We start from the raw sequence: 27500 nt of genomic DNA on the forward strand, positions 1-27500 counted from the left end.
TGTCCTCTCATTGGCCACATCCTAACCCTGTCTTCTCATTGGCCACATCCTAATCCTGTCCTCTCATTGGCCACATCCTAACCCTGTCCTCTCATTGGCCACATCCTAACCCTGTCCTCTCATTGGCCACATCCTAACCCTGTCCTCTCATTGGCCACATCCTAACCCTGTCCTCTCATTGGCTACAGCAATACCAGGACTCCATCAAAGCTCATAAGGCCGGTCGGCCGGTGAACCTGTCGGAGCTCCCCGTGCCACCAGGTAAACCCCTCACCTGTACACACACACACACACACACACACACACACACACACACACACACACACACACACACACACACACACACACACACACACACACACACACTGTACAGGATGGGAACTGCAACCTAGGGCTGTCTTAATACATACTTTACTGTTGTATTAATTAATTAGTTACTCTAACTAACTACTCAGCTGTACTAATGACTAACTACTCAGCTATACTAATAACTACTCTAACTAACTACTCAGCTATACTAATGACCAACTACTCTAACTAACTACTCAGCTATACTAATGACCAACTACTCTAACTAACTACTCAGCTATACTAATGACTAACTACTCTAACTAACTACTCAGCTATACTAATGACTAACTACTCTAACTAACTACTCAGCTATACTGCACTTTAGTGCAGTGAGGTGCACCCTGATAAATGACTCACTAGTGAGGTGCACCCTGATAAAGGTTTCACTAGTGAGATGCACCCTGATAAAGGTGTCACTAGTGAGATGCACCCTGATAAAGGTTTCACTAGTGAGGTGCACCCTGATAAAGGTTTCACTAGTGAGGTGCACCCTGATAAAGGTGTCACTAGTGAGGTGCACCCTGATAAAGGTCTCACTAGTGAGGTGCACCCTGATAAAGGTTTCACTAGTGAGGTGCACCCTGATAAAGGTTTCACTAGGGAGGTGCACCCTGATAAAGTTTTCACTAGTGAGGTGCACCCTGATAAAGTTTTCACTAGGGAGGTGCACCCTGATAAAGGTGTCACTAGTGAGGTGCACCCTGATAAAGGTCTCACTAGTGAGGGGCACCCTGATAAAGGTCTGAGGAGGTGCACCCTGATAAAGGTCTCACTAGTGAGGTGCACCCTGATAAAGGTCTCACTAGTGAGGTGCACCCTGATAAAGGTGTCACTAGTGAGGTGCACCCTGATAAAGGTCTCACTAGTGAGGTGCACCCTGATAAAGGTTTCACTAGTGAGGTGCACCCTGATAAAGGTCTCACTAGTGAGGTGCACCCTGATAAAGGTCTCACTAGTGAGGTGCACCCTGATAAAGGTTTCACTAGTGAGGTGCACCCTGATAAAGGTGTCACTAGTGAGGTGCACCCTGATAAAGGTTTCACTAGGGAGGTGCACCCTGATAAAGGTCTCACTAGGGAGGTGCACCCTGATAAAGGTTTCACTAGGGAGATGCACCCTGATAAAGGTGTCACTAGTGAGGTGCACCCTGATAAAGGTCTCACTAGGGAGGTGCACCCTGATAAAGGTTTCACTAGGGAGATGCACCCTGATAAAGGTGTCACTAGTGAGGTGCACCCTGATAAAGGTTTCACTAGGGAGGTGCACCCTGATAAAGGTTTCACTAGTGAGGTGCACCCTGATAAAGTTTTCACTAGGGAGGTGCACCCTGATAAAGGTCTCACTAGTGAGGTGCACCCTGATAAAGTTTTCACTAGGGAGGTGCACCCTGATAAAGTTTTCACTAGTGAGGTGCACCCTGATAAAGTTTTCACTAGGGAGGTGCACCCTGATAAAGGTCTCACTAGTGAGGTGCACCCTGATAAAGTTTTCACTAGGGAGGTGCACCCTGATAAAGTTTTCACTAGTGAGGTGCACCCTGATAAAGGTCTCACTAGGGAGATAAACCCTGATAAAGTAAATTACATACAGTAAATGTCTCATGCATCTCCAGCATCAATGTGAGTTGGAGTCGAGGATGTCTCACTGGCGAGGTGTGTGTGTGTGTGTGTGTGTGTGTGTGTGTGTGTGTGTGTGTGTGTGTGTGTGTGTGTGTGTGTGTGTGTGTGTGTGTGTGTGTGTGTGTGTGTGTGTGTGTGTGTGTGTGTGTGTGTGTGTGTGTACTCTATCCTATAGGCTGTCCACCACTCCAGGGTTTAGACGTTGGGCAGCAGAATTTCATGGGTGTCATGGAAACAGCCATGAAATTAGCCAATCAGGAGGCAGATGTGGAAGAGGACAGCCATGCAGACGCTGCAAAGGTAAAATCACTACCTACAACTACAGTGTTTCCCCTAGAATTTTTTTTAGGCCAGGTGGTAGGAGCTGATAGTGTGATTTGTTATACATTTTTCACGGGATGCTAGAGTATTTGTTGGTTATTTCCATATAAAACACTTGCTTAGCCATCACAAGTTGGTTAAGTTATGGACATATAAAGAACGAGGCTAGTGTTTCGCGGGGCCGGTAAAAATGTCCATGGTAACGGCGGGCTGAACCAATCAGACGTCGCATTTACGCGATCGGTTCATGGTATAGTTCTTCTGCCGGAGAATAAACAGTGTTTTTCTAAAAACAAAGTTGATATAATATAAACTAATTTCATGTACAGGAGCATAAAGCACCAATACATATTGAGATAGCTGGTGGTGAGCTTGGATGGTTATGATATTATGGCTAATAATAATAATAATAAAAAAAAAAACTTTTTTTCTCTTTTCATTTCTTTTTTTTCATTTTTTTTTATTTTCTCTTTTTCATTTTTTTTCATTTTTTTGGCCGGTTGTTGGCCTGGCGGGGGCGCTCGTTGGCCTGGCGGCCCGCCTGAACAATGGTAGGGGAAACACTGAACTAACTACAGAATGTTAATCTCTCTCTCTCTCTCTCTCTCTCTCTCTCTCTCTCTCTCTCTCTCTCTCTCTCTCTCTCTCTCTCTCTCTCTCTCTCTCTCTCTCTCTCTCTCTCTCTCTCTCTCTCTCTCTCTCTCTCTCTCTCTCTCTCTCTCTCTCTCTCTCTCTCTCTCTCTCTCTCTCTCTCTCTCTCTCTCTCTCTCTCTCTCTCTCTCTCTCTCTCACAGCCGATCGCTCGGCCCCAGGCTCCCAAAGCCCCAGCCGCCCCCTCTCAGGCCCCCGCCAAGATGGGAGCTAAAGGTGTGTGCTGGTGGGTGGGGTGGGGGTGGAGGAAAGTGATGGATATGAGCGAGCAGATGAAGCAGAGAGTCACTCTGTCGTTCTCCTTCGCTTCCAGCTCAGCAGCAGCTGGATTTCTTATTGCTACGACGACAAGGACTGACCAATGCAGCACTGCGGTCGAAGCAGATGAAGGTAGACCACCCCTGACCCCTGACCCTGAACCCTGACCTCTGACCCGGGGGTTGTTACGGTCCCTTTGGTGCTGCTCTGCAGGATCCATATGATTCCCTCCATTGTGTGTCTGATCCTTTAGCTGCTGCCCTGGCAGTGATCTGTGGTTGGCAGTGATCTGTGGTTGGCAGTGATCTGTGGTTGGCAGTGATCTGTGGTTGGCAGTGATCTGTGGTTGGCAGTGATCTGTGGTTGGCAGTGATCTGTGGTTGGCAGTGATCTGTGGTTGGCAGTGATCTGTGGTTGGCAGTGATCTGTGGTTGGTGTCTCTTCCCCGGCCAGGACCTCCAGGGGGCGACGCAGCACCTCCGGCACGCCAAGGGGCTGGACGCCATGATCACCGCCGCTAGAGCCGGCCTCCCCGTGGACATCTCACAGGTAGGTGTGTGTGTGTGTGTGTGTGTGTGTGTGTGTGTGTGTGTGTGTGTGTGTGTGTGTGTGTGTGTGTGTGTGTGTGTGTGTGTGTGTGTGTGTGTGTGTGTGTGTGTGTGTGTGTGTGTGTGTGTGTGTGTGTGTGTGTGTGTGTGTGTTTAAAAACTGGCAGTCCTTAGCACCTCCTGCTCCACAAAGCTCAGCTGTATCCACACCGGCAGACAGGAACACCTCCTCATGATCCGTCTCCTCCTGACTGTAGTCCACGTCCTCTTCTCTATCACTGAGGCCTCTGGCTTAGAGGAGCTTCACTCTTAGAGGAGCTTCACTCTTAGAGGAGCTTCACTCTTAGAGGAGGTTCACTCTTAGAGGAGCTTCACTCTTAGAGGAGCTTCACTCTTAGAGGAGGTTCACTCTTAGAGGAGCTTCACTCTTAGAGGAGGTTCACTCTTAGAGGAGCTTCACTCTTGGAGGAGGTTCACTCTTAGAGGAGGTTCACTCTCATGGAGGTTCACTCTTAGAGGAGCTTCACTCTTAGAGGAGCTTCACTCTTAGAGGAGCTTCACTCTTAGGAGGTTCTCTCTTAGAGGAGCTTCACTCTTAGAGGAGCTTCACTCTCACGGAGGTTCACTCTTGGAGGAGGTTCACTCTTAGAGGAGCTTCACTCTTAGAGGAGCTTCACTCTTAGAGGAGGTTCACTCTCATGGAGGTTCACTCTTAGAGGAGCTTCACTCTTAGAGGAGCTTCACTCTCATGGAGGTTCACTCTTAGAGGAGCTTCACTCTTAGAGGAGCTTCACTCTTAGAGGAGCTTCACTCTCATGGAGGTTCACTCTTAGAGGAGCTTCACTCTTAGAGGAGCTTCACTCTTAGAGGAGCTTCACTCTTAGAGGAGCTTCACTCTTAGAGGAGGTTCACTCTTCGAGGAGGTTCACTCTTGGAGGAGGTTCACTCTTGGAGGAGGTTCACTCTTGGAGGAGGTTCACTCTCGGAGGAGGTTCACTCTCAGAGGAGGTTCACTCTCAGAGGAGGTTCACTCTTAGAGGAGGTTCACTCTCAGAGGAGGTTCACTCTTAGAGGAGGTTCACTCTCATGGAGGTTCACTCTCATGGAGGTTCACTCTCATGGAGGTTCACTCTTAGAGGAGCTTCACTCTTAGAGGAGGTTCACTCTTAGAGGAGCTTCACTCTCATGGAGGTTCACTCTTAGAGGAGCTTCACTCTTAGAGGAGCTTCACTCTTAGAGGAGCTTCACTCTTAGAGGAGCTTCACTCTTAGAGGAGGTTCACTCTTCGAGGAGGTTCACTCTTGGAGGAGGTTCACTCTTGGAGGAGGTTCACTCTTGGAGGAGGTTCACTCTCGGAGGAGGTTCACTCTCGGAGGAGGTTCACTCTCGGAGGAGGTTCACTCTCAGAGGAGGTTCACTCTTAGAGGAGGTTCACTCTTAGAGGAGGTTCACTCTCATGGAGGTTCACTCTCATGGAGGTTCACTCTCATGGAGGTTCACTCTTAGAGGAGCTTCACTCTTAGAGGAGGTTCACTCTTAGAGGAGGTTCACTCTCATGGAGGTTCACTCTTAGAGGAGCTTCACTCTTAGAGGAGCTTCACTCTTAGAGGAGGTTCACTCTTAGAGGAGGTTCACTCTCATGGAGGTTCACTCTTAGAGGAGCTTCACTCTTAGAGGAGCTTCACTCTTAGAGGAGGTTCACTCTTATCCTATCAGAGGACGATGCTTTAGATTAAAGGGTCCGCCGATCGGCATTCATGACTCCTATCATTTCTGTTGAAGAATTTTGATATTTTGGGCAATTTCATAAAATAAAATGTAGAGGTAAAATACATTAACTTACCTCAACCTGCACTCTCTCCCCTCTCTCCCCTCTCTCTCCTCTCTCCCCCTCTCTCCTCTCTCCCTCTCTCTTCTGTCTCCTCACCCTACCCTCTATCCTCTCTCACCCTCTCTCCCCTCTATCCCCTCTCACCCTCTCTCCCCTCTCCTCACCCTACCCTCTCTCCTCTCTCTCCCTCTCTCCTCTCTCTCCCCTCTCACCCTCTCTCCTCTCCCTTCTCCCCTCTCTCTCCTCTCTCTCTCTCTCTCTCACTCTCTCTCCTCTCCCCTCTCTCCTCTCTCTCCCCTCTCTCCTCTCTCTCCCCTCTCTCCTCCCCTCTCTCTCACCCTCTCTCCTCTCTCTCACCCTCTCTCCCCTCCTCTCTCTCACCCTCTCTCCTCTCCCCTCTCTCTCCCCTCTCTCCTCTCCTCTCTCCTCTCTCTCACCCTCTCCCCTCTCTCTCTCTCTCTCACCCTCTCCCCCCTCTCTCCTCTCCTCTCTCACCCTCTCTCCTCTCTCTCACCCTCTCTCCTCTCTCTCACCCTCTCTCCTCTCCTCTCTCCTCTCTCTCACCGTCTCGGCCTCTCCCCTCTCTCTCTCTCTCTCTCACCCTCTCACCCCTCTCTCCTCTCCTCTCTCACCCTCTCTCCTCTCTCTCACCCTCTCTCCTCTCTCTCACCCTCTCCCCTCTCTCCTCTCTCACCCTCTCTCCTCTCTCCTCTCTCTCTCTCTCCCCTCTCTCTCTCTCTCACCCTCTCACCCCTCTCTCCTCTCCTCTCTCTCACCCTCTCTCCTCTCTCTCACCCTCTCCCCTCTCTCCTCTCTCTCACCCTCTCTCCTCTCTCTCACCCTCTCCCCTCTCTCCTCTCTCACCCTCTCTCCTCTCTCTCACCCTCTCTCCTCTCTTCTCTCTTCTCTCTTCTCTCTTCTCTCGCCTCTCTTCTCTCTCCTCTCTCCCTCTCTTCACTCTCTCCCCCTCTCCTCTCTCCCCTCTCTCTCCCACTCTCCCCTCCCCAGGTTCCCGACGCTCCGGTCTCTGAGGAGGCCTTCTCCCTGGGCCGCCCCCGGACCCCCCTGTCCCCCCGCTCCGGGGCGCAGTACCAGCAGCTGATGGAGCTCCTGAGGAAGCAGCACCAGGTCAGAACCAGCACGGCCCCTGGTCCACTGGGCCACTGGGCCACCGGCCCCTGGTCCACTGGGCCACTGGGCCACCGGTCAACTGGTCCACTGGGCCACCGGTCAACTGGTCCACTGGGCCCCTGGTCCACTGGTCCACTGGGCCACTGGTCCACTGGTCCACTGGTCCACTGGGCCCCTGGGCCACTGGGCCACTGGGCCACCGGTCAACTGGTCCACTGGGCCCCTGGTCCACTGGGCCACTGGGCCCCTGGGCCACTGGGCCACTGGGCCACTGGGCCACTGGGCCCCTGGGCGTGGTTTCTCCCTGGGCGTGGTTTCTCCCTGGGCGTAGTTTCTCCCTGGGCGTAGTTTCTCCCTGGGCGTGGTTTCTCCCTGGGCGTGGTTTCTCCCTGGGCGTGGGTTCTCCCTGGGCGTGGGTTCTCCCTGGGCGTGGGTTCTCCCTGGGCGTGGGTTCTCCTCTTTAGTGGTCCCTGCTCCCTACATCATGACGCCCTTGCTGTGTTTGGACCAATGAGGCGCTACCTCTCCTCTCTCACTGTAGTCTTAAACCTTCCACCTCGTTCTGTTACAGAAATGCCGCGGCTACTGCAAGCAGTTCACCCAGATAGGAAACCTGGCCGAATCACTCAAGTAAGAGACACGTCTGTGTGGGTTTAAAACTGGTCAATGATCTGAATAAGGTCATGAGGAAGGGGAGCTGGTCCCGCCTCCAGTTCATCAGGAAGTGGAGCTGGGCCCGCCTCCAGTTCATCAGGAAGTGGAGCTGGGCCCGCCTCCATTTCATCAGGAAGTGGAGCTGGGCCCGCCTCCAGTTCATGAGGAAGTGGAGCTGGGCCCGCCTCCAGTTCATCAGGAAGTGGAGCTTGGCCCGCCTCCAGTTCATCAGGAAGTGGAGCTGGGCCCGCCTCCAGTTCATCAGGAAGTGGAGCTGGGCCCGCCTCCAGTTCATGAGGAAGTGGAGCTGGGCCTGCCTCCAGTTCATGAGGAAGTGGAGCTGGGCCCGCCTCCAGTTCATCAGGAAGTGGAGCTGGGCCCGCCTCCAGTTCATGAGGAAGTGGAGCTGGGCCCGCCTCCAGTTCATCAGGAAGTGGCGCTCGGCCCGCCTCCAGCTGCCTTGGCTTGTTGTACCACGGCCCATTCAGCTGTCCTCTCTCTCCACCTCTCCCTGTCTCTGGTCTCTCCCCCCACCTCTCCCTGTCTCTGGTCTCTCCCTCCACCTCTCCCTGTCTCTGGTCTCTCCCCCCACCTCTCCCTGTCTCTGGTCTCTCTCCACCTCTCCCTGTCTCTGGTCTCTCTCCACCTCTCCCTGTCTCTGGTCTCTCCCTCCACCTCTCCCTGTCTCTGGTCTCTCCCTCCACCTCTCCCTGTCTCTGGTCTCTCTCCACCTCTCCCTGTCTCTGGTCTCTCCCTCCACCTCTCCCTGTCTCTGGTCTCTCTCCACCTCTCCCTGTCTCTGGTCTCTCTCCACCTCTCCCTGTCTCTGGTCTCTCCACCTCTCCCTGTCTCTGGTCTCTCCCTCCACCTTCTCCCTGTCTCTGGTCTCTCCCTCCACCTTCTCCCTGTCTCTGGTCTCTCCCTCCACCTTCTCCCTGTCTCTGGTCTCTCTCCACCTCTCCCTGTCTCTGGTCTCTCTCCACCTCTCCCTGTCTCTGGTCTCTCTCCACCTCTCCCTGTCTCTGGTCTCTCTCCACCTCTCCCTGTCTCTGGTCTCTCTCCACCTCTCCCTGTCTCTGGTCTCTCCCTCCACCTCTCCCTGTCTCTGGTCTCTCCCTCCACCTCTCCCTGTCTCTGGTCTCTCCCTCCACCTCTCCCTGTCTCTGGTCTCTCCCTCCACCTCTCCCTGTCTCTGGTCTCTCCCTCCACCTCTCCCTGTCTCTGGTCTCTCCCTCCACCTCTCCCTGTCTCTGGTCTCTCCCTCCACCTCTCCCTGTCTCTGGTCTCTCCCTCCACCTCTCCCTGTCTCTGGTCTCCCTCCACCTCCCCTGTCTCTGGTCTCTCCCTCCACCTCTCCCTGTCTCTGGTCTCTCCCTCCACCTCTCCCTGTCTCTGGTCTCTCCCTCCACCTCTCCCTGTCTCTGGTCTCTCTCCACCTCTCCCTGTCTCTGGTCTCTCTCCACCTCTCCCTGTCTCTGGTCTCTCTCCACCTCTCCCTGTCTCTGGTCTCTCCCTCCACCTCTCCCTGTCTCTGGTCTCTCCCTCCAACTCTCCCTGTCTCTGGTCTCCCTCCACCTCTCCCTGTCTCTGGTCTCTCCCTCCACCTCTCCCTGTCTCTGGTCTCTCCCTCCACCTCTCCCTGTCTCTGGTCTCTCTCCACCTCTCCCTGTCTCTGGTCTCTCCCTCCACCTCTCCCTGTCTCTGGTCTCCCTCCACCTCTCCCTGTCTGGTCTCTCCCCTCAGGTGTGAGAGGCTGGCCGAGGAGTGCATGAAGAGCGTGGAGGTGCTGAAGAGGGCCCACGCCCAGGGCCACGGGGCCCCCCGGGCGCGCCACGAGGAGCGGACCCTCAACGTGATCAGGTCAGCCCCCCCCCCCCCCCCCCCCCTTCCTAGTGTCTGATCAGTAACCAATGAGGCGCCCTCAGGCACTGGGGCTCTCTAGACGGCAGAGCTCTGGGTGTGTGGGAGGGCGCAGGCAGGGGGGCCGCCCAGGGTGACGGAGGTGCTGGTGGGGTTCGGGGTGACGGAGGTCCTGGTGATGGAGGTCCTGCTGACGGAGGTCCTGGTGGGGCTCGGGGTGACGGAGGTCCTGGTGGTGCTCAGGGTGACGGAGGTCCTGCTGACGGAGGTCCTGGTGGAGCTCGGGGTGACGGAGGTCCTGGTGGTGCTAAGGGTGACGGAGGTCTGCTTTGTGTTTCCCTCCCAGGGTGAACCCCGACCTGTCGATGAACGACATGATGCTTCACATCATCAGAGGCATCAATCTACCCACCCCTTCAGGTGTGTGTGTGTGTGTGTGTGTGTGTGTGTGTGTGTGTGTGTGTGTGTGTGTGTGTGTGTGTGTGTGTGTGTGTGTGTGTGTGTGTGTGTGTGTGTGTGTGTGTGTGTGTGTGTGTGTCTAATCGTCCTCCTCTGTCCCCAGGCGTCTCTTCCAGCGATCTGGACTCTAGTGTGAAGTTTGAGTTTCCTTTCCCAAGTGTGGTGAGAGACAGCAGCTCACTAATGACACAGCACCACCTCTATCTGCACCACCACCTCTATCTGCACCACCTCTATCTGCACCACCACCTCTATCTGCACCACCACCTCTATCTGCACCACCACCTCTATCTGCACCACCACCTCTATCTGCACCACCACCTCTATCTGCACCACCACCTCTATCTGCACCACCACCTCTATCTGCACCACCACCTCTATCTGCACCACCACCTCTATCTGCACCACCACCTCTATCTGCACCACCACCTCTATCTGCACCACCACCTCTATCTGCACCACCACCTCTATCTGCACCACCACCTCTATCTGCACCACCACCTCTATCTGCACCACCTCTATCTGCACCACCACCTCTATCTGCACCACCACCTCTATCTGCACCACCACCTCTATCTGCACCACCACCTCTATCTGACCACCTCTGACCCCCCCCGTGGTCCTCCAGGAGGAGGCGCAGTGTGACCGGACGACCACGGTCCGCTCCACCTCCAGCCCCGAGTTCAACGAGAGCTTCAGGCTGAGCATCAACCGGGGCCAGCGAGTGTTCAGACGGCTGGTGGTCAGCAAGGGCATCAGGCTGGAGGTCCTCCACAAGGGGTGGGCCACGCACGCACGCACGCACGCACGCACGCACGCACGCACGCACGCACGCACGCACGCAGGCGCACACACACACACACACACACACACACACACACACACACACACACACACACACACACACACACACACACACACACACACACACACACACACAGTCACACACACAGTCACACACACAGTCACACACACACACACCACACACACACCACACACACTGTCACACACACACCACCACACACACAGTCACACACCTCCACCACCACCACACACATACGCACGCGCGCGCCTCCACCACCACCACAACACACAGACCCCGATGGCAGTCCCAGGCTCCTCCTCCTGTAACAGCGATGGTGGTCCCAGGCTCCTCCTCCTGTAACAGTGACGGTGGTCCCAGGCTCCTCCTCCTGTAACAGTGACGGTGGTCCCAGGCTCCTCCTCCTGTAACAGTGACGGTGGTCCCAGGCTCCTCCTCCGGTGACGGTGGTCCCAGGCTCCTCCTCCAGTGACGGTGGTCCCAGGCTCCTCCTCCCGTAACCGTTGTGTGTTGTCCGTCCGTCTGACAGAGGCCTATTCAAGACGGACAAGGTGGTGGGCGGCGCCCAGCTGAAGATGGACGCCCTGGAGAACCAATGCGAGGTCCGGGAGATCCTGGAGGTACCGGCGGCGACACACACTCTGCACATGCTCAGAGAGTCCCCACTGACCCCCCCCTCCACTGACCCCGCCCCACTGACCCCCCCCTCCACTGACCCCGCCCCCTCCACTGACCCCGCCCCTCCCACTGACCCCCCCCCCCACTGACCCCGCCCCTCCCACTGACCCCCCCCCCCCACTGACCCCGCCCCTCCCACTGACCCCCCCCCACTGACCCCCTCCCACTGACCCCCCCCACTGACCCCGCCCACTGATCCCGCCCCTCCCATTGACCCCCCCCCCCCACTGACCCCGCCCCTCCCGCTGACCCCCCCCCACTGACCCCGCCCCTCCCACTGACCCCCCCCCCCCACTGACCCCCTCCCACTAACCTCACCCCCCCCACCCACTGACCCCGCCCACTGATCCCGCCCCTCCCATTGACCCCCCCCCCCACTGACCCCGCCCCTTCCACTGACCCCCCCCCCCCCCACTGTCCCCGCCCACTGATCCCGCCCCTCCCATTGACCCCCCCCCCCCACTGACCCCGCCCCTCCCGCTGACCCCCCCCCCCCATCTGACACCCCCCCCCCCCCTGACCCTGACCTCTGTCCCAGGTGCTGGACGGCCGGCGGCCCACCGGGGGGAAGCTGGAGGTCCGCCTGCAGCTGCGGGAGCCCCTGGGGGGGGCGCAGCTGCAGGCGGTGACGGAGAAGTGGCTGGTGCTGGAGCCGCCGCCCCCCTCCCCCACCAAGAGGCCCAAGGACCGGGTGAGCGCTCCTCGTTGATCGGTCCCTCATTGATCGGTTCATTATTGATCTGTTCCTAATTAAACAGTTCCTAATTAAACGGTTCCTGATTGAACAGGTCCTAATTGATCGGTTCCTAATTCATCAGTTCCTGATGGGTTTCTTTTTGATTGGTTCATTATTTCAACACCCTCAATCATTTGAGATTTGGATTTAATAAAAAAATTTAAGAAGTAGAAAATCCAATTTACATTTAAACAAAGCTCTCAAATCAATAATATTTAAATCAAATATAATAGATGAGACGGACATGAGATTTATTGTTTTTTCAGGCATGTTGAGATCCATGTTCTGTTGCTCTGGTTCTATGGTACCCCCCCTCCCATCCCCTGTGTTCTGTTGCTCTGTGTTCTGTTGCTCTGTGTTCTGTTGCTCTGGTCTTACAGTGACCCCTCTGTGTTCTGTTGCTCTGTGTTCTGTTGCTCTGTGTTCTGTTGCTCTGGTCTTACAGTGACCCCTCTGTGTTCTGTTGCTCTGTGTTGTGTTGCTCTGGTCTTACAGTGACCCCTCTGTGTTCTGTTGCTCTGTGTTGTGTTGCTCTGGTCTTACAGTGACCCCTCTGTGTTCTGTTGCTCTGTGTTCTGTTGCTCTGGTCTTACAGTGACCCCTCTGTGTTCTGTTGCTCTGTGTTCTGTTGCTCTGGTCTTACAGTGACCCCTCTGTGTTCTGTTGCTCTGTGTTCTGTTGCTCTGTGTTCTGTTGCTCTGTGTTCTGTTGCTCTGTGTTCTGTTGCTCTGTGTTCTGTTGCTCTGGTCTTACAGTGACCCCTCTGTGTTCTGTTGCTCTGTGTTCTGTTGCTCTGTGTTGTGTTGCTCTGGTCTTACAGTGACCCCTCTGTGTTCTGTTGCTCTGTGTTCTGTTGCTCTGTGTTGTGTTGCTCTGGTCTTACAGTGACCCCTCTGTGTTCTGTTGCTCTGTGTTCTGTTGCTCTGGTCTTACAGTGACCCCTCTGTGTTCTGTTGCTCTGTGTTCTGTTGCTCTGGTCTTACAGTGACCCCTCTGTGTTCTGTTGCTCTGTGTTGTGTTGCTCTGGTCTTACAGTGACCCCTCTGTGTTCTGTTGCTCTGTGTTGTGTTGCTCTGTGTTCTGTTGCTCTGTTCTTACAGTGACCCCTCTGTGTTCTGTTGCTCTGTGTTCTGTTGCTCTGTGTTCTGTTGCTCTGGTCTTACAGTGACCCCTCTGTGTTCTGTTGCTCTGTGTTCTGTTGCTCTGTGTTGTGTTGCTCTGGTCTTACAGTGACCCCTCTGTGTTGTGTTGCTCTGGTCTTACAGTGACCCCTCTGTGTTGTGTTGCTCTGTGTTCTGTTGCTCTGGTCTTACAGTGACCCCTCTGTGTTCTGTTGCTCTGTGTTCTGTTGCTCTGGTCTTACAGTGACCCCTCTGTGTTCTGTTGCTCTGTGTTCTGTTGCTCTGGTCTTACAGTGACCCCTCTGTGTTCTGTTGCTCTGTGTTCTGTTTCTCTGGTCTTACAGTGACCCCTCTGTGTTCTGTTGCTCTGTGTTCTGTTGCTCTGTGTTGTGTTGCTCTGGTCTTACAGTGACCCCTCTGTGTTCTGTTGCTCTGTGTTGTGTTGCTCTGTGTTGTGTTGCTCTGTGTTCTGTTGCTCTGGTCTTACAGTGACCCCTCTGTGTTCTGTTGCTCTGTGTTGTGTTGCTCTGTGTTCTGTTGCTCTGGTCTTACAGTGACCCCTCTGTGTTCTGTTGCTCTGTGTTCTGTTGCTCTGGTCTTACAGTGACCCCTCTGTGTTCTGTTGCTCTGTGTTCTGTTGCTCTGGTCTTACAGTGACCCCTCTCTCCGCAGGCTCCCCCTTCCCCCCGCTCCGGGCCGCGGGGTGCCCCCCCCCCCAGCAGCTCCCCTCCAAAGTACAGCCTCCACAGCTTCAGCCTGCTGCACCACGAGAAGGAGGGCGTCGAGAGGAAGGTGTGTGTGTGTGTGTGTGTGTGTGTGTGTGTGTGTGTGTGTGTGTGTGTGTGTGTGTGTGTGTGTGTGTGTGTGTGTGTGTGTGTGTGTGTGTGTGTGTGTGTGTGTGTGTGTGTGTGTGTGTGTGTGTGTGTGTGTGTGTGTGTGTGTGTCCTGTTAATAACCTGACAATCCCCCTCTTACAAGGCGACTAATCTCTCTTTCCCTGTCCTGGTCTCTATCTCATATCTCTTATCTTTCCCTTTCCTGTCTCAACCCCTCCCTCCTCGCTGGCTCGCTGTCCCTCAACATGTCTAACCTGTCTGTCCCTGCAGCCTGTCTGTCCCTCTAGACCCGTCTCCCTCTAGCTGTCCCTAAGCTGGTAGTTTGGTTGTTCTGTGTCGGGTCCCTAGTGAATCTAGAGGCGTCCCTGTCCCTCCCCCCCTCCCGCCCTCCCTCCCTCTATGGACACACACATAGGGCGTGGGGGCTGTCCGTCAGGGGGAGCGGCCAATAGCACACACATTGGTGCACAGCAATGTGTGTGTGTGTGTGTGTGTGTGTGTGTGTGTGTGTGTGTGTGTGTGTGTGTGTGTGTGTGTGTGTGTGTGTGTGTGTGTGTGTGTGTGTGTGTGTGTGTGTGTGTGTGTGTGTGTGTTCCTATCAGTCCATGAGCCCCACACTAGTTCATAGTAGGGGGGGAATCACAGGCTACCTCATGATACCAATAATACACCATACGGCGATTCTGCATTAATCAATGTATTGTTAGACAATCCTATAACGATACATCACGATATATGCCTAACGATGAATGCAGAATGACTGGGATAAGATAAAGTGCTGAACTTGGGTCTTTATTGGCAGTCCCATTGGGTTCTTCACGGCTGGCTTCAGGTCCTTTCTGGTTCAGTGTGTGGAGCCCCCTGGAGGGGCAGGGCAATCTGTTCAGAGCGCCTTCATTAACTAATTAAAGTATCGATAGAACTTCAGGAATAAAGCATGAAAATGCTTTTGCCCCATATGATGTCTGGCCTTATCGACGGTCCAGCCCCCCGATCAGCAGCAGCCACATGGTGCCTCTCTCTCCCTAACGTCTCTAAGGCCTCTCCCTCCCTAACGTCTCTAAGGCCTCTCTCTCCCTAACGTCTCTAAGGTCTCTCTCTCCCTAACGTCTCTAAGGCCTCTCTCTCCCTAACGTCTCTAAGGCCTCTCTCTCCCTAACGTCTCTAAGGCCTCTCTCTCCCTAACGTCTCTAAGGCCTCTCTCTCCCTAACGTCTCTAAGGCCTCTCCCTCCCTAACGTCTCTAAGGCCTCTCTCTCCCTAACGTCTCTAAGGCCTCTCTCTCCCTAACGTCTCTAAGGCCTCTCTCTCCCTAACGTCTCTAAGGCCTCTCTCTCCCTAACGTCTCTAAGGCCTCTCCCTCTCTAACGTCTCTAAGGCCTCTCTCTCCCTAACGTCTCTAAGGCCTCTCTCTCCCTAACGTCTCTAAGGCCTCTCTCTCCCTAACGTCTCTAAGGCCTCTCCCTAACGTCTCTAAGGCCTCTCTCTCCCTAAGGCCTCTCCCTCCCTAACGTCTCTAAGGCCTCTCCCTCCCTAACGTCTCTAAGGCCTCTAAGGCCTCTCTCTCCCTAACGTCTCTAAGGCCTCTCTCTCCCTAACGTCTCTAAGGCCTCTCTCTCTCTAACGTCTCTAAGGCCTCTCTCTCCCTAACGTCTCTAAGGCCTCTCTCTCCCTAACGTCTCTAAGGCCTCTCTCTCCCTAACGTCTCTAAGGCCTCTCTCTCCCTAACGTCTCTAAGGCCTCTCCCTCCCTAAGGCCTCTCTCTCCCTAACGTCTCTAAGGCCTCTCCCTAACGTCTCTAAGGCCTCTCTCTCCCTAACGTCTCTAAGGCCTCTCTCTCCCTAACGTCTCTAAGGCCTCTCTCTCCCTAACGTCTCTAAGGCCTCTCTCTCCCCAACGTCTCTAAGGCCTCTCTCTCCCTAACGTCTCTAAGGCCTCTCTCTCCCTAACGTCTCTAAGGCCTCTCCCTCCCTAACGTCTCTAAGGCCTCTCTCTCCCTAACGTCTCTAAGGCCTCTCTCTCCCTAACGTCTCTAAGGCCTCTCTCTCCCTAACGTCTCTAAGGCCTCTCTCTCCCTAACGTCTCTAAGGCCTCTCTCTCCCTAACGTCTCTAAGGCCTCTCTCTCCCTAACGTCTCTAAGGCCTCTCCCTCCCTAACGTCTCTAAGGCCTCTCTCTCCCTAACGTCTCTAAGGCCTCTCTCTCCCTAACGTCTCTAAGGCCTCTCTCTCCCTAACGTCTCTAAGGCCTCTCTCTCCCTAACGTCTCTAAGGCCTCTCCCTAACGTCTCTAAGGCCTCTCTCTCCCTAAGGCCTCTCTCTCCCTAACGTCTCTAAGGCCTCTCTCTCCCTAACGTCTCTAAGGCCTCTCTCTCCCTAACGTCTCTAAGGCCTCTCTCTCCCTAACGTCTCTAAGGCATCTCTCTCCCTAACGTCTCTCTCCCTAAGGCCTCTCCCTAACGCCCCTCTCTCCCTAAGGTCTCTCCCTCCCTAAGGCCACTCCCTCCCTAAGGCCTCTCTCTCCCGAAGGTCTCTCCCTCCCTAAGGCCTCTCCCTCCCTAAGGCCTCTCCCTCCCTAAGGCCTCTCCCTCCCTAAGGTCTCTCCCTCCCTAAGGCCTCTCCCTCCCTAAGGCCTCTCCCTCCCTAAGGTCTCTCCCTCCCTAAGGCCTCTCCCTCCCTAAGGCCTCTCCCTCCCTAACCCTCTCTCTCCCTAACGCCTCTCCCTCCACAGCTGGTGGAGTACAAGAGGAGCCGCCGTGAGCCCCCAGCCGACCTGCTCCTTCAGCACCGAGAGCTCGGCCAGCGCCTGCAGTGGCAGAAGACCCAGCTGGAGAGAGGGTCCCCCGCCCTCCTGCAGGGTAACACTCACTAGAACACTCAGCTGGAGAGAGGGTCCCCCGCCCTACTGCAGGGTAACACTCACTAGAACACTCAGCTGGAGAGAGGGTCCCCCGCCCTACTGCAGGGTAACACTCACTAGAACACTCAGCTGGAGAGAGGGTCCCCCGCCCTACTGCAGGGTAACACTCACTAGAACACTCAGCTGGAGAGAGGGTCCCCCGCCCTACTGCAGGGTAACACTCACTAGAACACTCAGCAGGAGAGAGGGTCCCCCGCCCTACTGCAGGGTAACACTCACTAGAACACTCAGCTGGAGAGAGGGTCCCCCTCCCTCCTGCAGGGTAACACTCACTATAACACTCAGCAGGAGAGAGGGTCCCCCTCCCTCCTGCAGGGTAACACTCACTAGAACACTCAGCTGGAGAGAGGGTCCCCCGCCCTACTGCAGGGTAACACTCACTATAACAAGTGTTGTTCCAGTGAGACGAGGTATACTGGAATGTTAAACCTTCCTAATGGCAGTGACCTCCTCCTCCTCCAGACTACCAGGCTGTGTTGGGCCGGTTCGTTCAGGGCCTCGGTGACTCAGTGAAGAAGTTCTCCAGCCAAGGGAACCGGGTGAGTCCATGTTCAGGAGTGTGTGTGTGTGTGTGTGTGTGTGTGTGTGTGTGTGTGTGTGTGTGTGTGTGTGTGTGTGTGTGTGTGTGTGTGTGTGTGTGTGTGTGTGTGTGTGTGTGTGTGTGTGTGTGTGTGTGTGTGTGTGTGACCCTTCTGCCTCTGTTCCTGCTCCAGGAGGCTGCCAAAGAGGCCCTGGGCCGGCTGAAGTTGGTTGAGATGGAGGTAAAGGAGGCTGTTGGTTGGTCGATTGATATCGAATCTCACTCTTAATATCACTCACACTATCCGTTCCTTTCTGCCCGTTTCAGCTGGAATCTCTGAAAAGAAAGCGCCATGCATGAGTGAAGAGAAAGAGGATAACGAACGAGACACACACACACACACACACACACACACACACACACACACACACACACACACACACACACACACACACACACACTCCAATGCCTTGCTTTAAGAATGTGTCCGTCAGAGTGAATCCTGTTCAGTGTGTAAGACAGGAGAGAGCGTCATCGTGACTTCAGCATCCTTTCTGCTAAGACGATTGAGTTGTTTGTGTAGAAGCTTAACGACAAAAGGCATCCCTCCTTTAGAGGCGTTTCAGCTGGGCGGGGATAACACGCTGCTTATTTGCACTTGAAACCTAGACGAGAACACTAGCAGACAGTCTTTGTGCTTATTTTTCTATCTCTTTTTTTCATGTTGATCTCAGGCAAAGAGGTCTTATATTATAACGATGTTCATGTAACTCTTCATGTATACGTGGGCGGCAAAGCTGTAAACCAGGAGCTGAAAAAGGTGTCTTGAATAACTTCCCAAATTGAGCGTTTAATAGGATTAATCTAATCTCCCAGATCACAGTAAATGGCCCTGTATGGAGGAGATATGAGGGGGGAACCACTCCATCCCATAATGAGGGATTAATGTTGGTGTCACCAAGGAGACGACTCATCGAGTCACAGAGCCATCTCAACGCTCTAGAGGAGGGACCTAGTGAGGGACCTAGAACCTAGTGAGGAACCTAGTGAGGGACCTAGTGAGGGACCTAGTGAGGGACCTAGTGAGGGACCTAGAACCTAGTGAGGAACCTAGTGAGGGACCTAGTGAGGGACCTAGAACCTAGTGAGGGACCTAGTGAGGGACCTAGTGAGGGACCTAGAACCTAGTGAGGGACCTAGTAAGGGACCTAGAACCTAGTGAGGGACCTAGTGAGGGACCTAGGACCTAGTGAGGAACATAGGACCTAGTGAGGGACTGTAACCATAGAGATGCTTCCTATTATTCCCCTATCCCCTGTTCCTCTACAGCCCTCTGTCTATCTCCATGCAGTCCATAATCAAACAGAACATCTAACCTATGTGTGGAACAACCCATGATGCAATCTGTTTGTGTGCAGCGGAGGACCTCTTGAGATGGGTGATTGGCGGGTCTGTGCACCAATCGCAGCTCTGAGTCATTGCAGCAGTAAACTAGTATCTTGTTCTGACGCCTCTACTTAACCTCTACGAGGCTCAGCGGAGGTGCAGGAGCTCTGCTGGTTCCTTTCTGCCGCCTGATGGCGCTGATGCTCTGCTGTCAGTCTGGAGGCCCTGGGTCGCTCTAAGACACAATAAGACATCATTCCTCCCTGCAGAGGAGAGCCTTCTCCCCTCTCTCCTCTGGGCTCCTCTCCTCTCTCCTCTGGGCTCCTCTCCTCTGGGCTTCTCTCCTGTCTCCTCTGGGCTCCTTTCCTCTCTCCTCTGGGCTCCTCTCCTCTCTCCTCTGGGCTCCTCTCCTCTCTCCTCTGGGCTCCTCTCCTCTCTCCTCTGGGTTCCTTCCCTCTCTCCTCTCTCCTCTGGGCTCCTTCCCTCTCTCCTCTCTCCTCTGGGCTCCTCTCTTCTGGGCTCCTCTCCTCTCTCCCTCTCCCTCTCCCTCTCCCTCTCCCTCTCCCTCTCTTCTCCTCTCTGAACTCTGGGGACCTCTCAATGTCTCACCCTCTCAAGGTCTCACCCTCTCAAGGTCTCACCCTCTCCATGTCTCACCCTCACCATGTCCGGGTTCTCCTCCCGGGTATGATGACCCCGCTTCACCCGTCTGCAGCAGAAGAGGTTCCATGAATCGATCAATATATATATATCAATATATATCAAATACAGCCGATGCCAATATAGTGGGTTGGGAAATTGCAAGTATTTTAATGTCTATATCATGTAATGGCAATCAGTTGATAGCATTAATCTGCAGCTGTGTTCAATCAATATGTATGTCTCTTGGGATCTTATGGGTGCCTGATTATAGGATCTTGTATGTTTATTTTAAGGCGGGTTATGGCAATATTAAAATGAGTCTGAGACAATCTTGTGTTTAGTTGTGTGTCGCTCCTTATTGTTAATAACATATTTAAGCGGAACTACACGTCACATTAACTATTCTGGCATTTTACTCTGATTGTGATATAAGTGTGTGTGTGTTTGTTCTCCCGATACACATTCTAAAGAAGCACGCACGGAGAGTAGAATTCTGGTTGAGCATTTATTCCAACAGTCCGGTTGACTTTCCAGAAGTTCAAAAGAAAGGATTACAGGTACAAATATCTAAATAATATGAAAGTATTGGAGTATCCGTCTGGGTTTGCGTATGCGGTCGGAGAACTGTTCCTTCTCCGCCATCTTACCTGCTAAAGTCTCATGGGCCAATTAAGCTCTACACAGAAGCCCGTTGAGAGGGAGTGGCTAGGGGATTACGGTAAACACTAAAAGATAGTATTAAGTGCATTGATTCATCTGTATAATACCTTAAGTCAACTCATAAACTTAAAAACAGAACTATAACTTGATTAATAATGCAGTAAACCTAATTATGTCTTCTACAGAGTGTGTGTGTGTGTGAGAGAGATAGTTAGTGTCTCTGCGGACCCCTCAGGGTTGGACACTGAGTCTTGGATGGAGATCTGTGTTTGAGGGGCCGTCCTCTAGAACCATACAGGCTCATGACCCCTCAGGTTCATGACCCCTGACCCCTACAGGCTCATGACCCCTGACCCCTCAGGCTCATGACCCCTGACCCCTACAGGTTCATGACCCCTGACCCCTCAGGCTCATGACCCCTGACCCCTACAGGTTCATGACCCCTGACCCCTACAGGTTCATGACCCCTGACCCCTCAGGTTCATGACCCCTACAGGCTCATGACCCCTGACCCCTACAGGCTCATGACCCCTGACCTTTACAGGTTCATGACCCCTACAGGTTCATGACCCCTGACCCCTACAGGATCCTGACCCCTATAGGTTCCTGACCCCTCAGGTTCATGACCCCTGACCCCTACAGGTTCATGACCCCTGACCCCTATAGGTTCCTGATCCCGCAGGTTCATGACCCCTGATCCCTACAGGATCCTGACCCCTATAGGTTCCTGACCCCTCAGGTTCATGACCCCCCTGACCCCTACAGGTTCATGACCCCTGACCCCTATAGGTTCCTGATCCCGCAGGTTCATGACCCCTGATCCCTTGGTTCATGACCCCTGATCCCGCAGGTTCATGACCCCTGATCCCTTGGTTCATGACCCCTGGCCCCTATAGGTTGTTTGATATCTTTTGTGTCCTGTAGGAAAACCGCGTTCAGTTTGAAAAGAAAAAAGATGAATGAATGGATGGAGGGGTGAGGGTGGAGGTGTTAGGGTTATGGGTGGAGGTTGGAGGGGTGAGGTGGAGGGTGAGGGTGGAGGGGTTAGGGGGAGGGTGGAGGGACTAGGGGGGAGGGTGGAGGGTTAGGGTTAGGGTGGAGGGTTAGGGGGAGGGTGGAGGGACTAGGGGGGAGGGTGAGGGTGGAGGGTGAGGGTGGAGGGATTAGGGGGGAGGGTGGAGGGGTTAGGGTTAGGGGGGAGGGAGAGGGTGGAGAATGTAGGGGGAGGGGCAGCGGGGCTGTGCTGCTGCTGTAGTCTGAGTGCAGAGGGCGCGTGCGGAGCAGGTAGGCGTCACCACGTAGGACTTCCTGTAGAGGACACGTGGTTCCTGTCTGCCCGCCTTGAACAGGTTCCGGTCCTCTCCTCCTATCCTCCCTATCTCCTCTCCTCATCTCCTCCCCTCTCCTCTCCTCACCGCTGCTAGCTAGCCTAGCCTAGCATCATCTCGACGCCCCCCCTCCTCCACTCCGCCGTCTCGTCTGGAGTGTGTGTGCTCGGCGTGTGTTGCAGTGTGTGCTCGTTGTGTTGCAGTGTGTGTGTGTGCAGTAGTGTGTGTCTGAAGTGTGTCCGTGTTGCAGTGTGTGTGTGCAGTGTGCTCGGTGTGTGTAGCTCCGTCTTTCCTCGGTCATGACGCTGGAGGCGATCCGCTACCGGTCCGGGTCTCTGCAGATCCTGGACCAGCTGCTCCTCCCGCACCAGACCGTCTACACCGAGATCCGCTCCGTGGACGACGCGTACCGGGCAATCAAGGCGATGAAGGTGAGGAGCCCGAGATCAGCGAGATCCACCGGGATCCACCAGGTCCTCCAGGTCCCGTGTTCTCCGGTATATTACTGGTCTGTCGGTCTGTGTCTCCGGTCCGCTCGGTGTTTTGTGCTCCTCACGTCTCTCTGGTCTCCGGTGAGGCGGCGGCGGGTTATTGTTGACCGGGAGAGGATCACTGAACCCTCCGAACCGGGGGTTCACTGATCCCTCCGAACCGGGTGTTCAATGATCCCTCCGAACCGGGGGATCACCGGTCCCTCCGAAGCGGGGGATCACCGGTCCCTCCGAACCGGGGATTCACTGATCCTTCCGAATCGGGGTATCACTGATACCTCCGATCCGGGGGTTCACTGATCCCTCCGATCCGAGGGTCTCTAATCCCGGGTGTTGAGGGGGTTATCATCTAACCCCTCATCCTTAATCTTTGTCCCATTCATCACCGTCTCTCTCCGGGTCTGCTCGTTATTGGGGAGACTATCAGTAATGTATTGGTTCTGCATCCCGGGTATCAACAACTCAACCATTAAAACCATTATACCCATCAATCCCAGAGCCGTTCCATGGAAAATGAGCGATAAATTATTAATGGCCTCGCCAGGGTTTTTGTTCTCGTTTTGCTCTTCATCTCTCGGTGTTCCCATCACTTTATTCTCCATGATCACTGATCACTGTTGAAAAGGAACGGATCCGTGGTTCGTTACTGACAAGTTGTATTGTATTATTTATTTAATGTATATTTAGTGTTTTGTAGTATCGTATGTAGTCTATTGTATTATTGTATGTAGTGTGTATATATTTTGTAGTGTGTGTGTGTGTGTGTGTGTGTGTGTGTGTGTGTGTATATATATATATATATATATATATATATATATATATATATATATATATATATATATATATATATATATATGTGTGTGTGTGTGTGTGTGTGTGTGTGTGTGTGTGTGTGTGTGTGTGTGTGTGTGTGTGTGTGTGTGTGTGTGTATATGTATGTGTGTACGTAGTGTATTGTAGTATATTAGTGTGTATATATGTGGTGAATAAATGTAGTCTAGTGTGTGTTTATGTAGTGTAGCGTTATATGTATTGTATACATTGTTTAGTATTTATATGTAGTGTGTGTATATGTAGTGTATACATAGTGTAGTATTTTTATGTAGTGTGTGTATGTCTCCAAATACTAACCTACAGGTTAGTATGTATATGTAGTGTATACATAGTGTAGTATTTATATGTAGTGTGTGTATATGTAGTGTATACATAGTGTAGTATTTATATGTAGTGTGTGTGTGTGTATATGTAGTGTATACATAGTGTAGTATTTATATGTAGTGTGTGTGTATATGTAGTGTATACATAGTGTAGTATTGATATGTAGTGTATACATAGTGTATTATTTATATGTAGTGTGTGTGTATATGTAGTGTAAACATAGTGTAGTATATATATGTAGTGTGTGTATGTGTAGTGTAAACATATTGTAGTATTATATGCATTGTGTGTATGTGTAGTGTAAACATAGTGTAGTATATACAGTATATGTAGTGTGTGTATGTGTAAACAGTGTAGTATATATATGTAGTGTGTGTATGTGTATACATAGTGTAGTATTTATATGTAGTGTGTGTATGTGTAAACATAGTGTAGTATATATATGTAGTGTGTGTATGTGTAAACATATTGTAGTATATATATGTAGTGTGTGTACGTGCAGTGTAAACATAGTGTAGCATATACAGTATATGTAGTGTGTGTATGTTTATACATAGTGTAGTATATATATGTAGTGTGTGTATGTGTATACATAGTGTAGTATATACAGTATATGTAGTGTGTGTATGTGCAGTGTAAACATAGTGTAGTGTGTGTATGTGCAGTGTAAACATAGTGTAGTATATACAGTATATGTAGTGTGTGTATGTGCAGTGTAAACATAGTGTAGTATATGTAGTGTGTGTATGTGTAAACATAGTGTAGTATATACAGTATATGTAGTGTGTGTATGTGTAAACATAGTGTAGTATATACAGTATATGTAATGTGTGTATGTGTAAACATAGTGTAGTATATACAGTATATGTAGTGTGTGTATGTGTATACATAGTGTAGTGTATATATATGTTGTGTGTATGTGCAGTGTAAACATAGTGTAGTGTATATGTAGTGTGTGTATGTGCAGTGTAAACAGTGGAGTATACACAGTGTATGTAGTGTGTGTATGTGTAAACATAGTGTAGTATATACCGTGTATGTAGTGTGTGTATGTGTAGTGTAAACATAGTGTAGTATATACAGTATATGTAGTGTGTGTGTGTATGTGCAGTGTAAACATAGTGTATGTAGTGTGTCATCTCTAAAACAGGCCTCATGTGTTCATCTCCTCTAAAGCAGGCCTCATGTGTTCATCTCTAAAGCAGGCCTCATGTGTTCATCTCTAAAGCAGGCCTCATGTGTTCATCTCCTCTAAAGCAGGCCTCATGTGGTCATCTCCTCTAAAGCAGGCCTCATGTGGTCATCTCTAAAGCAGGCCTCATGTGTTCATCTCTAAAGCAGGCCTCATGTGTTCATCTCTAAAGCAGGCCTCATGTGGTCATCTCCCCTAAAGCAGGCCTCATGTGGTCATCTCTAAAGCAGGCCTCATGTGGTCATCTCTAAAGCAGGCCTCATGTGGTCATCTCTAAAGCAGGCCTCATGTGGTCATCTCTAAAGCAGGCCTCATGTGGTCATCTCTAAAGCAGGCCTCATGTGTTCATCTCCTCTAAAGCAGGCCTCATGTGTTCATCTCTAAAGCAGGCCTCATGTGTTCATCTCTAAAGCAGGCCTCATGTGTTCATCTCCCCTAAAGCAGGCCTCATGTGGTCATCTCTAAAGCAGGCCTCATGTGGTCATCTCCTCTAAAGCAGGCCTCATGTGTTCATCTCCTCTAAAGCAGGCCTCATGTGTTCATCTCCTCTAAAGCAGGCCTCATGTGGTCATCTCTAAAGCAGGCCTCATGTGTTCATCTCTAAAGCAGGCCTCATGTGTTCATCTCTAAAGCAGGCCTCATGTGGTCATCTCTAAAGCAGGCCTCATGTGGTCATCTCTAAAGCAGGCCTCATGTGGTCATCTCTAAAGCAGGCCTCATGTGGTCATCTCTAAAGCAGGCCTCATGTGGTCATCTCTAAAGCAGGCCTCATGTGGTCATCTCTAAAGCAGGCCTCATGTGGTAATCTCTAAAGCAGGCCTCATGTGTTCATCTCCTCTAAAGCAGGCCTCATGTGTTCATCTCTAAAGCAGGCCTCATGTGTTCATCTCTAAAGCAGGCCTCATGTGTTCATCTCCCCTAAAGCAGGCCTCATGTGGTCATCTCTAAAGCAGGCCTCATGTGGTCATCTCTAAAGCAGGCCTCATGTGATCATCTCTAAAGCAGGCCTCATGTGTTCATCTCCTCTAAAGCAGGCCTCATGTGGTCATCTCTAAAGCAGGCCTCATGTGTTCATCTCTAAAGCAGGCCTCATGTGTTCATCTCTAAAGCAGGCCTCATGTGTTCATCTCTAAAGCAGGCCTCATGTGGTCATCTCTAAAGCAGGCCTCATGTGGTCATCTCTAAAGCAGGCCTCATGTGGTCATCTCTAAAGCAGGCCTCATGTGGTCATCTCTAAAGCAGGCCTCATGTGTTCATCTCTAAAGCAGGCCTCATGTGTTCATCTCTAAAGCAGGCCTCATGTGGTCATCTCCTCTAAAGCAGGCCTCATGTGGTCATCTCCTCTAAAGCAGGCCTCATGTGGTCATCTCTAAAGCAGGCCTCATGTGTTCATCTCTAAAGCAGGCCTCATGTGTTCATCTCTAAAGCAGGCCTCATGTGGTCATCTCCCCTAAAGCAGGCCTCATGTGGTCATCTCTAAAGCAGGCCTCATGTGGTCATCTCTATAGCAGGCCTCATGTGTTCATCTCCTCTAAAGCAGGCCTCATGTGTTCATCTCTAAAGCAGGCCTCATGTGGTCATCTCTAAAGCAGGCCTCATGTGGTCATCTCTAAAGCAGGCCTCATGTGGTCATCTCTAAAGCAGGCCTCATGTGGTCATCTCTAAAGCAGGCCTCATGTGGTCATCTCCCCTAAAGCAGGCCTCATGTGGTCATCTCTAAAGCAGGCCTCATGTGGTCATCTCTAAAGCAGGCCTCATGTGGTCATCTCTAAAGCAGGCCTCATGTGGTCATCTCTAAAGCAGGCCTCATGTGTTCATCTCTAAAGCAGGCCTCATGTGTTCATCTCTAAAGCAGGCCTCATGTGGTCATCTCTAAAGCAGGCCTCATGTGGTCATCTCTAAAGCAGGCCTCATGTGGTCATCTCTAAAGCAGGCCTCATGTGTTCATCTCTAAAGCAGGCCTCATGTGGTCATCTCTAAAGCAGGCCTCATGTGGTAATCTCCCCTAAAGCAGGCCTCATGTGTTCATCTCTAAAGCAGGCCTCATGTGGTCATCTCTAAAGCAGGCCTCATGTGGTCATCTCTAAAGCAGGCCTCATGTGGTCATCTCTAAAGCAGGCCTCATGTGGTCATCTCTAAAGCAGGCCTCATGTGGTCATCTCTAAAGCAGGCCTCATGTGGTCATCTCCCCTGAACCAGGCCTCATGTGGTCATCTCTAAAGCAGGCCTCATGTGGTCATCTCTAAAGCAGGCCTCATGTGGTCATCTCCCCTGAACCAGGCCTCATGTGCTCATCTGTATCCCTCATGTGCTCATCTGTATCCCTCATGTGCTCATCTGTATGCCTCATGTGCTCATCCCTTCCAGGTGCGGGGGGCCCCAGCCATCGCCATCGTGGGCTGCCTCAGCCTGGCCGTGGAGCTGCGGGCGGGCGCCGGCGGCGACGACCCCGTGACCTTCATCAGAGAGTCTCTGTGTCACCTGACCTCGGCCCGGCCCACCGCCGTCAACATGGGGAGGGCTGCCCGCGAGCTGATGGAGCACGCAGAGAACGAGAGCATGGAGAAGAACTCTGAGCAGCTCAGAGAGAGGTGAGAGAGGGAGGGGGGAGAGGGAGGGAGAGAGAGACAGAGGGGGGGGGGGGGGGGAGAGAGACAGAGGGGGGGGGGAGGGCGAGAGGGGGGGAGGGAGGAGAGAGAGACAGAGGGGGGGGGGGGAGAGAGAGGGAAGAGAGAGAGAGAGCGAGAGGGGGGAGAGGGAGAGGGAGGGAGGAGAGAGAGGGGGGAGGGGGAGGGAGAGAGACAGAGGGGGGGGGGAGAGAGAGAGAGAGAGAGAGAGGGGGGAGAGAGAGGGAAGAGAGAGAGAGAGGGAGGGAGGAGAGACAGAGAGAGGGAGGGAGGAGAGACAGAGGGGGGAGAGAGAAGAGAGAGACAGAGGGGTAGGGAGAGAGACAGAGGGGGGGGGGAGAGAGAGGGAAGAGAGGGGGAGAGAGAGAGAGAGAGGGTGGAGAGAGATAGGGGGGAGAGGGAGGGAGGAGAGAGGGAGGGAGGGAGGAGAGAGAGACAGACAGAGGGGGGGGGAGAGAGGGAGGGAGGGAGGAGAGAGAGACAGAGGGGGGGGGAGAGAGGGAAGAAAGAGAGAGCGAGAGAGAGGGAGACCATTTTAGAAACCAAAGAAGCCACAACATGCATGGATGGCTGTAACAACATGGGGAACTATTCTCATGTTGCAACATCGATGTGGTCCAGATCTTTGGCAGAGAGACAAAACCTTTAAAGAAAAACATGAGTAGGGGATGGAAGGGATGGCTGTTAAAGGACCGTCCAATG

At 52.7% G+C, this 27500-nt stretch overlaps 2 protein-coding genes across 3 annotated transcripts in view; both read left to right on the top strand.

The window, feature by feature from the left end:
• cc2d1a (coiled-coil and C2 domain containing 1A) overlaps positions 1-20266 on the top strand; it is a 26631-nt gene extending 6365 nt beyond the window's left edge. For both annotated transcript variants that reach the window (XM_056587145.1, XM_056587146.1), the window contains 18 exons: positions 189-261; positions 2146-2270; positions 3086-3158; positions 3256-3332; positions 3654-3749; positions 6588-6707; positions 7282-7340; positions 9108-9224; positions 9571-9644; positions 9787-9845; positions 10312-10463; positions 11036-11126; positions 11723-11875; positions 13714-13833; positions 16606-16732; positions 17257-17333; positions 17508-17555; positions 17642-20266. In XM_056587145.1, coding sequence (XP_056443120.1) covers positions 189-261; positions 2146-2270; positions 3086-3158; positions 3256-3332; positions 3654-3749; positions 6588-6707; positions 7282-7340; positions 9108-9224; positions 9571-9644; positions 9787-9845; positions 10312-10463; positions 11036-11126; positions 11723-11875; positions 13714-13833; positions 16606-16732; positions 17257-17333; positions 17508-17555; positions 17642-17674 — 1674 coding nt within the window. In that variant the 3' untranslated portion in view covers positions 17675-20266. The remainder of the gene's footprint in view (positions 1-188; positions 262-2145; positions 2271-3085; positions 3159-3255; positions 3333-3653; positions 3750-6587; positions 6708-7281; positions 7341-9107; positions 9225-9570; positions 9645-9786; positions 9846-10311; positions 10464-11035; positions 11127-11722; positions 11876-13713; positions 13834-16605; positions 16733-17256; positions 17334-17507; positions 17556-17641) is intronic.
• Positions 20267-21289: 1023 nt separating this feature from the next.
• The window catches only part of mri1 (methylthioribose-1-phosphate isomerase 1), an 11551-nt gene continuing 5340 nt past the window's right edge, over positions 21290-27500 (top strand). The window contains exons 1-2 of the mRNA XM_056587150.1: positions 21290-21761; positions 26539-26762. Coding sequence (XP_056443125.1) covers positions 21630-21761; positions 26539-26762 — 356 coding nt within the window. The 5' untranslated portion in view covers positions 21290-21629. The remainder of the gene's footprint in view (positions 21762-26538; positions 26763-27500) is intronic.

This window comes from Gadus chalcogrammus, chromosome 3, assembly GCF_026213295.1.
Source record: "Gadus chalcogrammus isolate NIFS_2021 chromosome 3, NIFS_Gcha_1.0, whole genome shotgun sequence".
In the NCBI taxonomy this organism is placed as follows: domain Eukaryota; kingdom Metazoa; phylum Chordata; class Actinopteri; order Gadiformes; family Gadidae; genus Gadus; species Gadus chalcogrammus.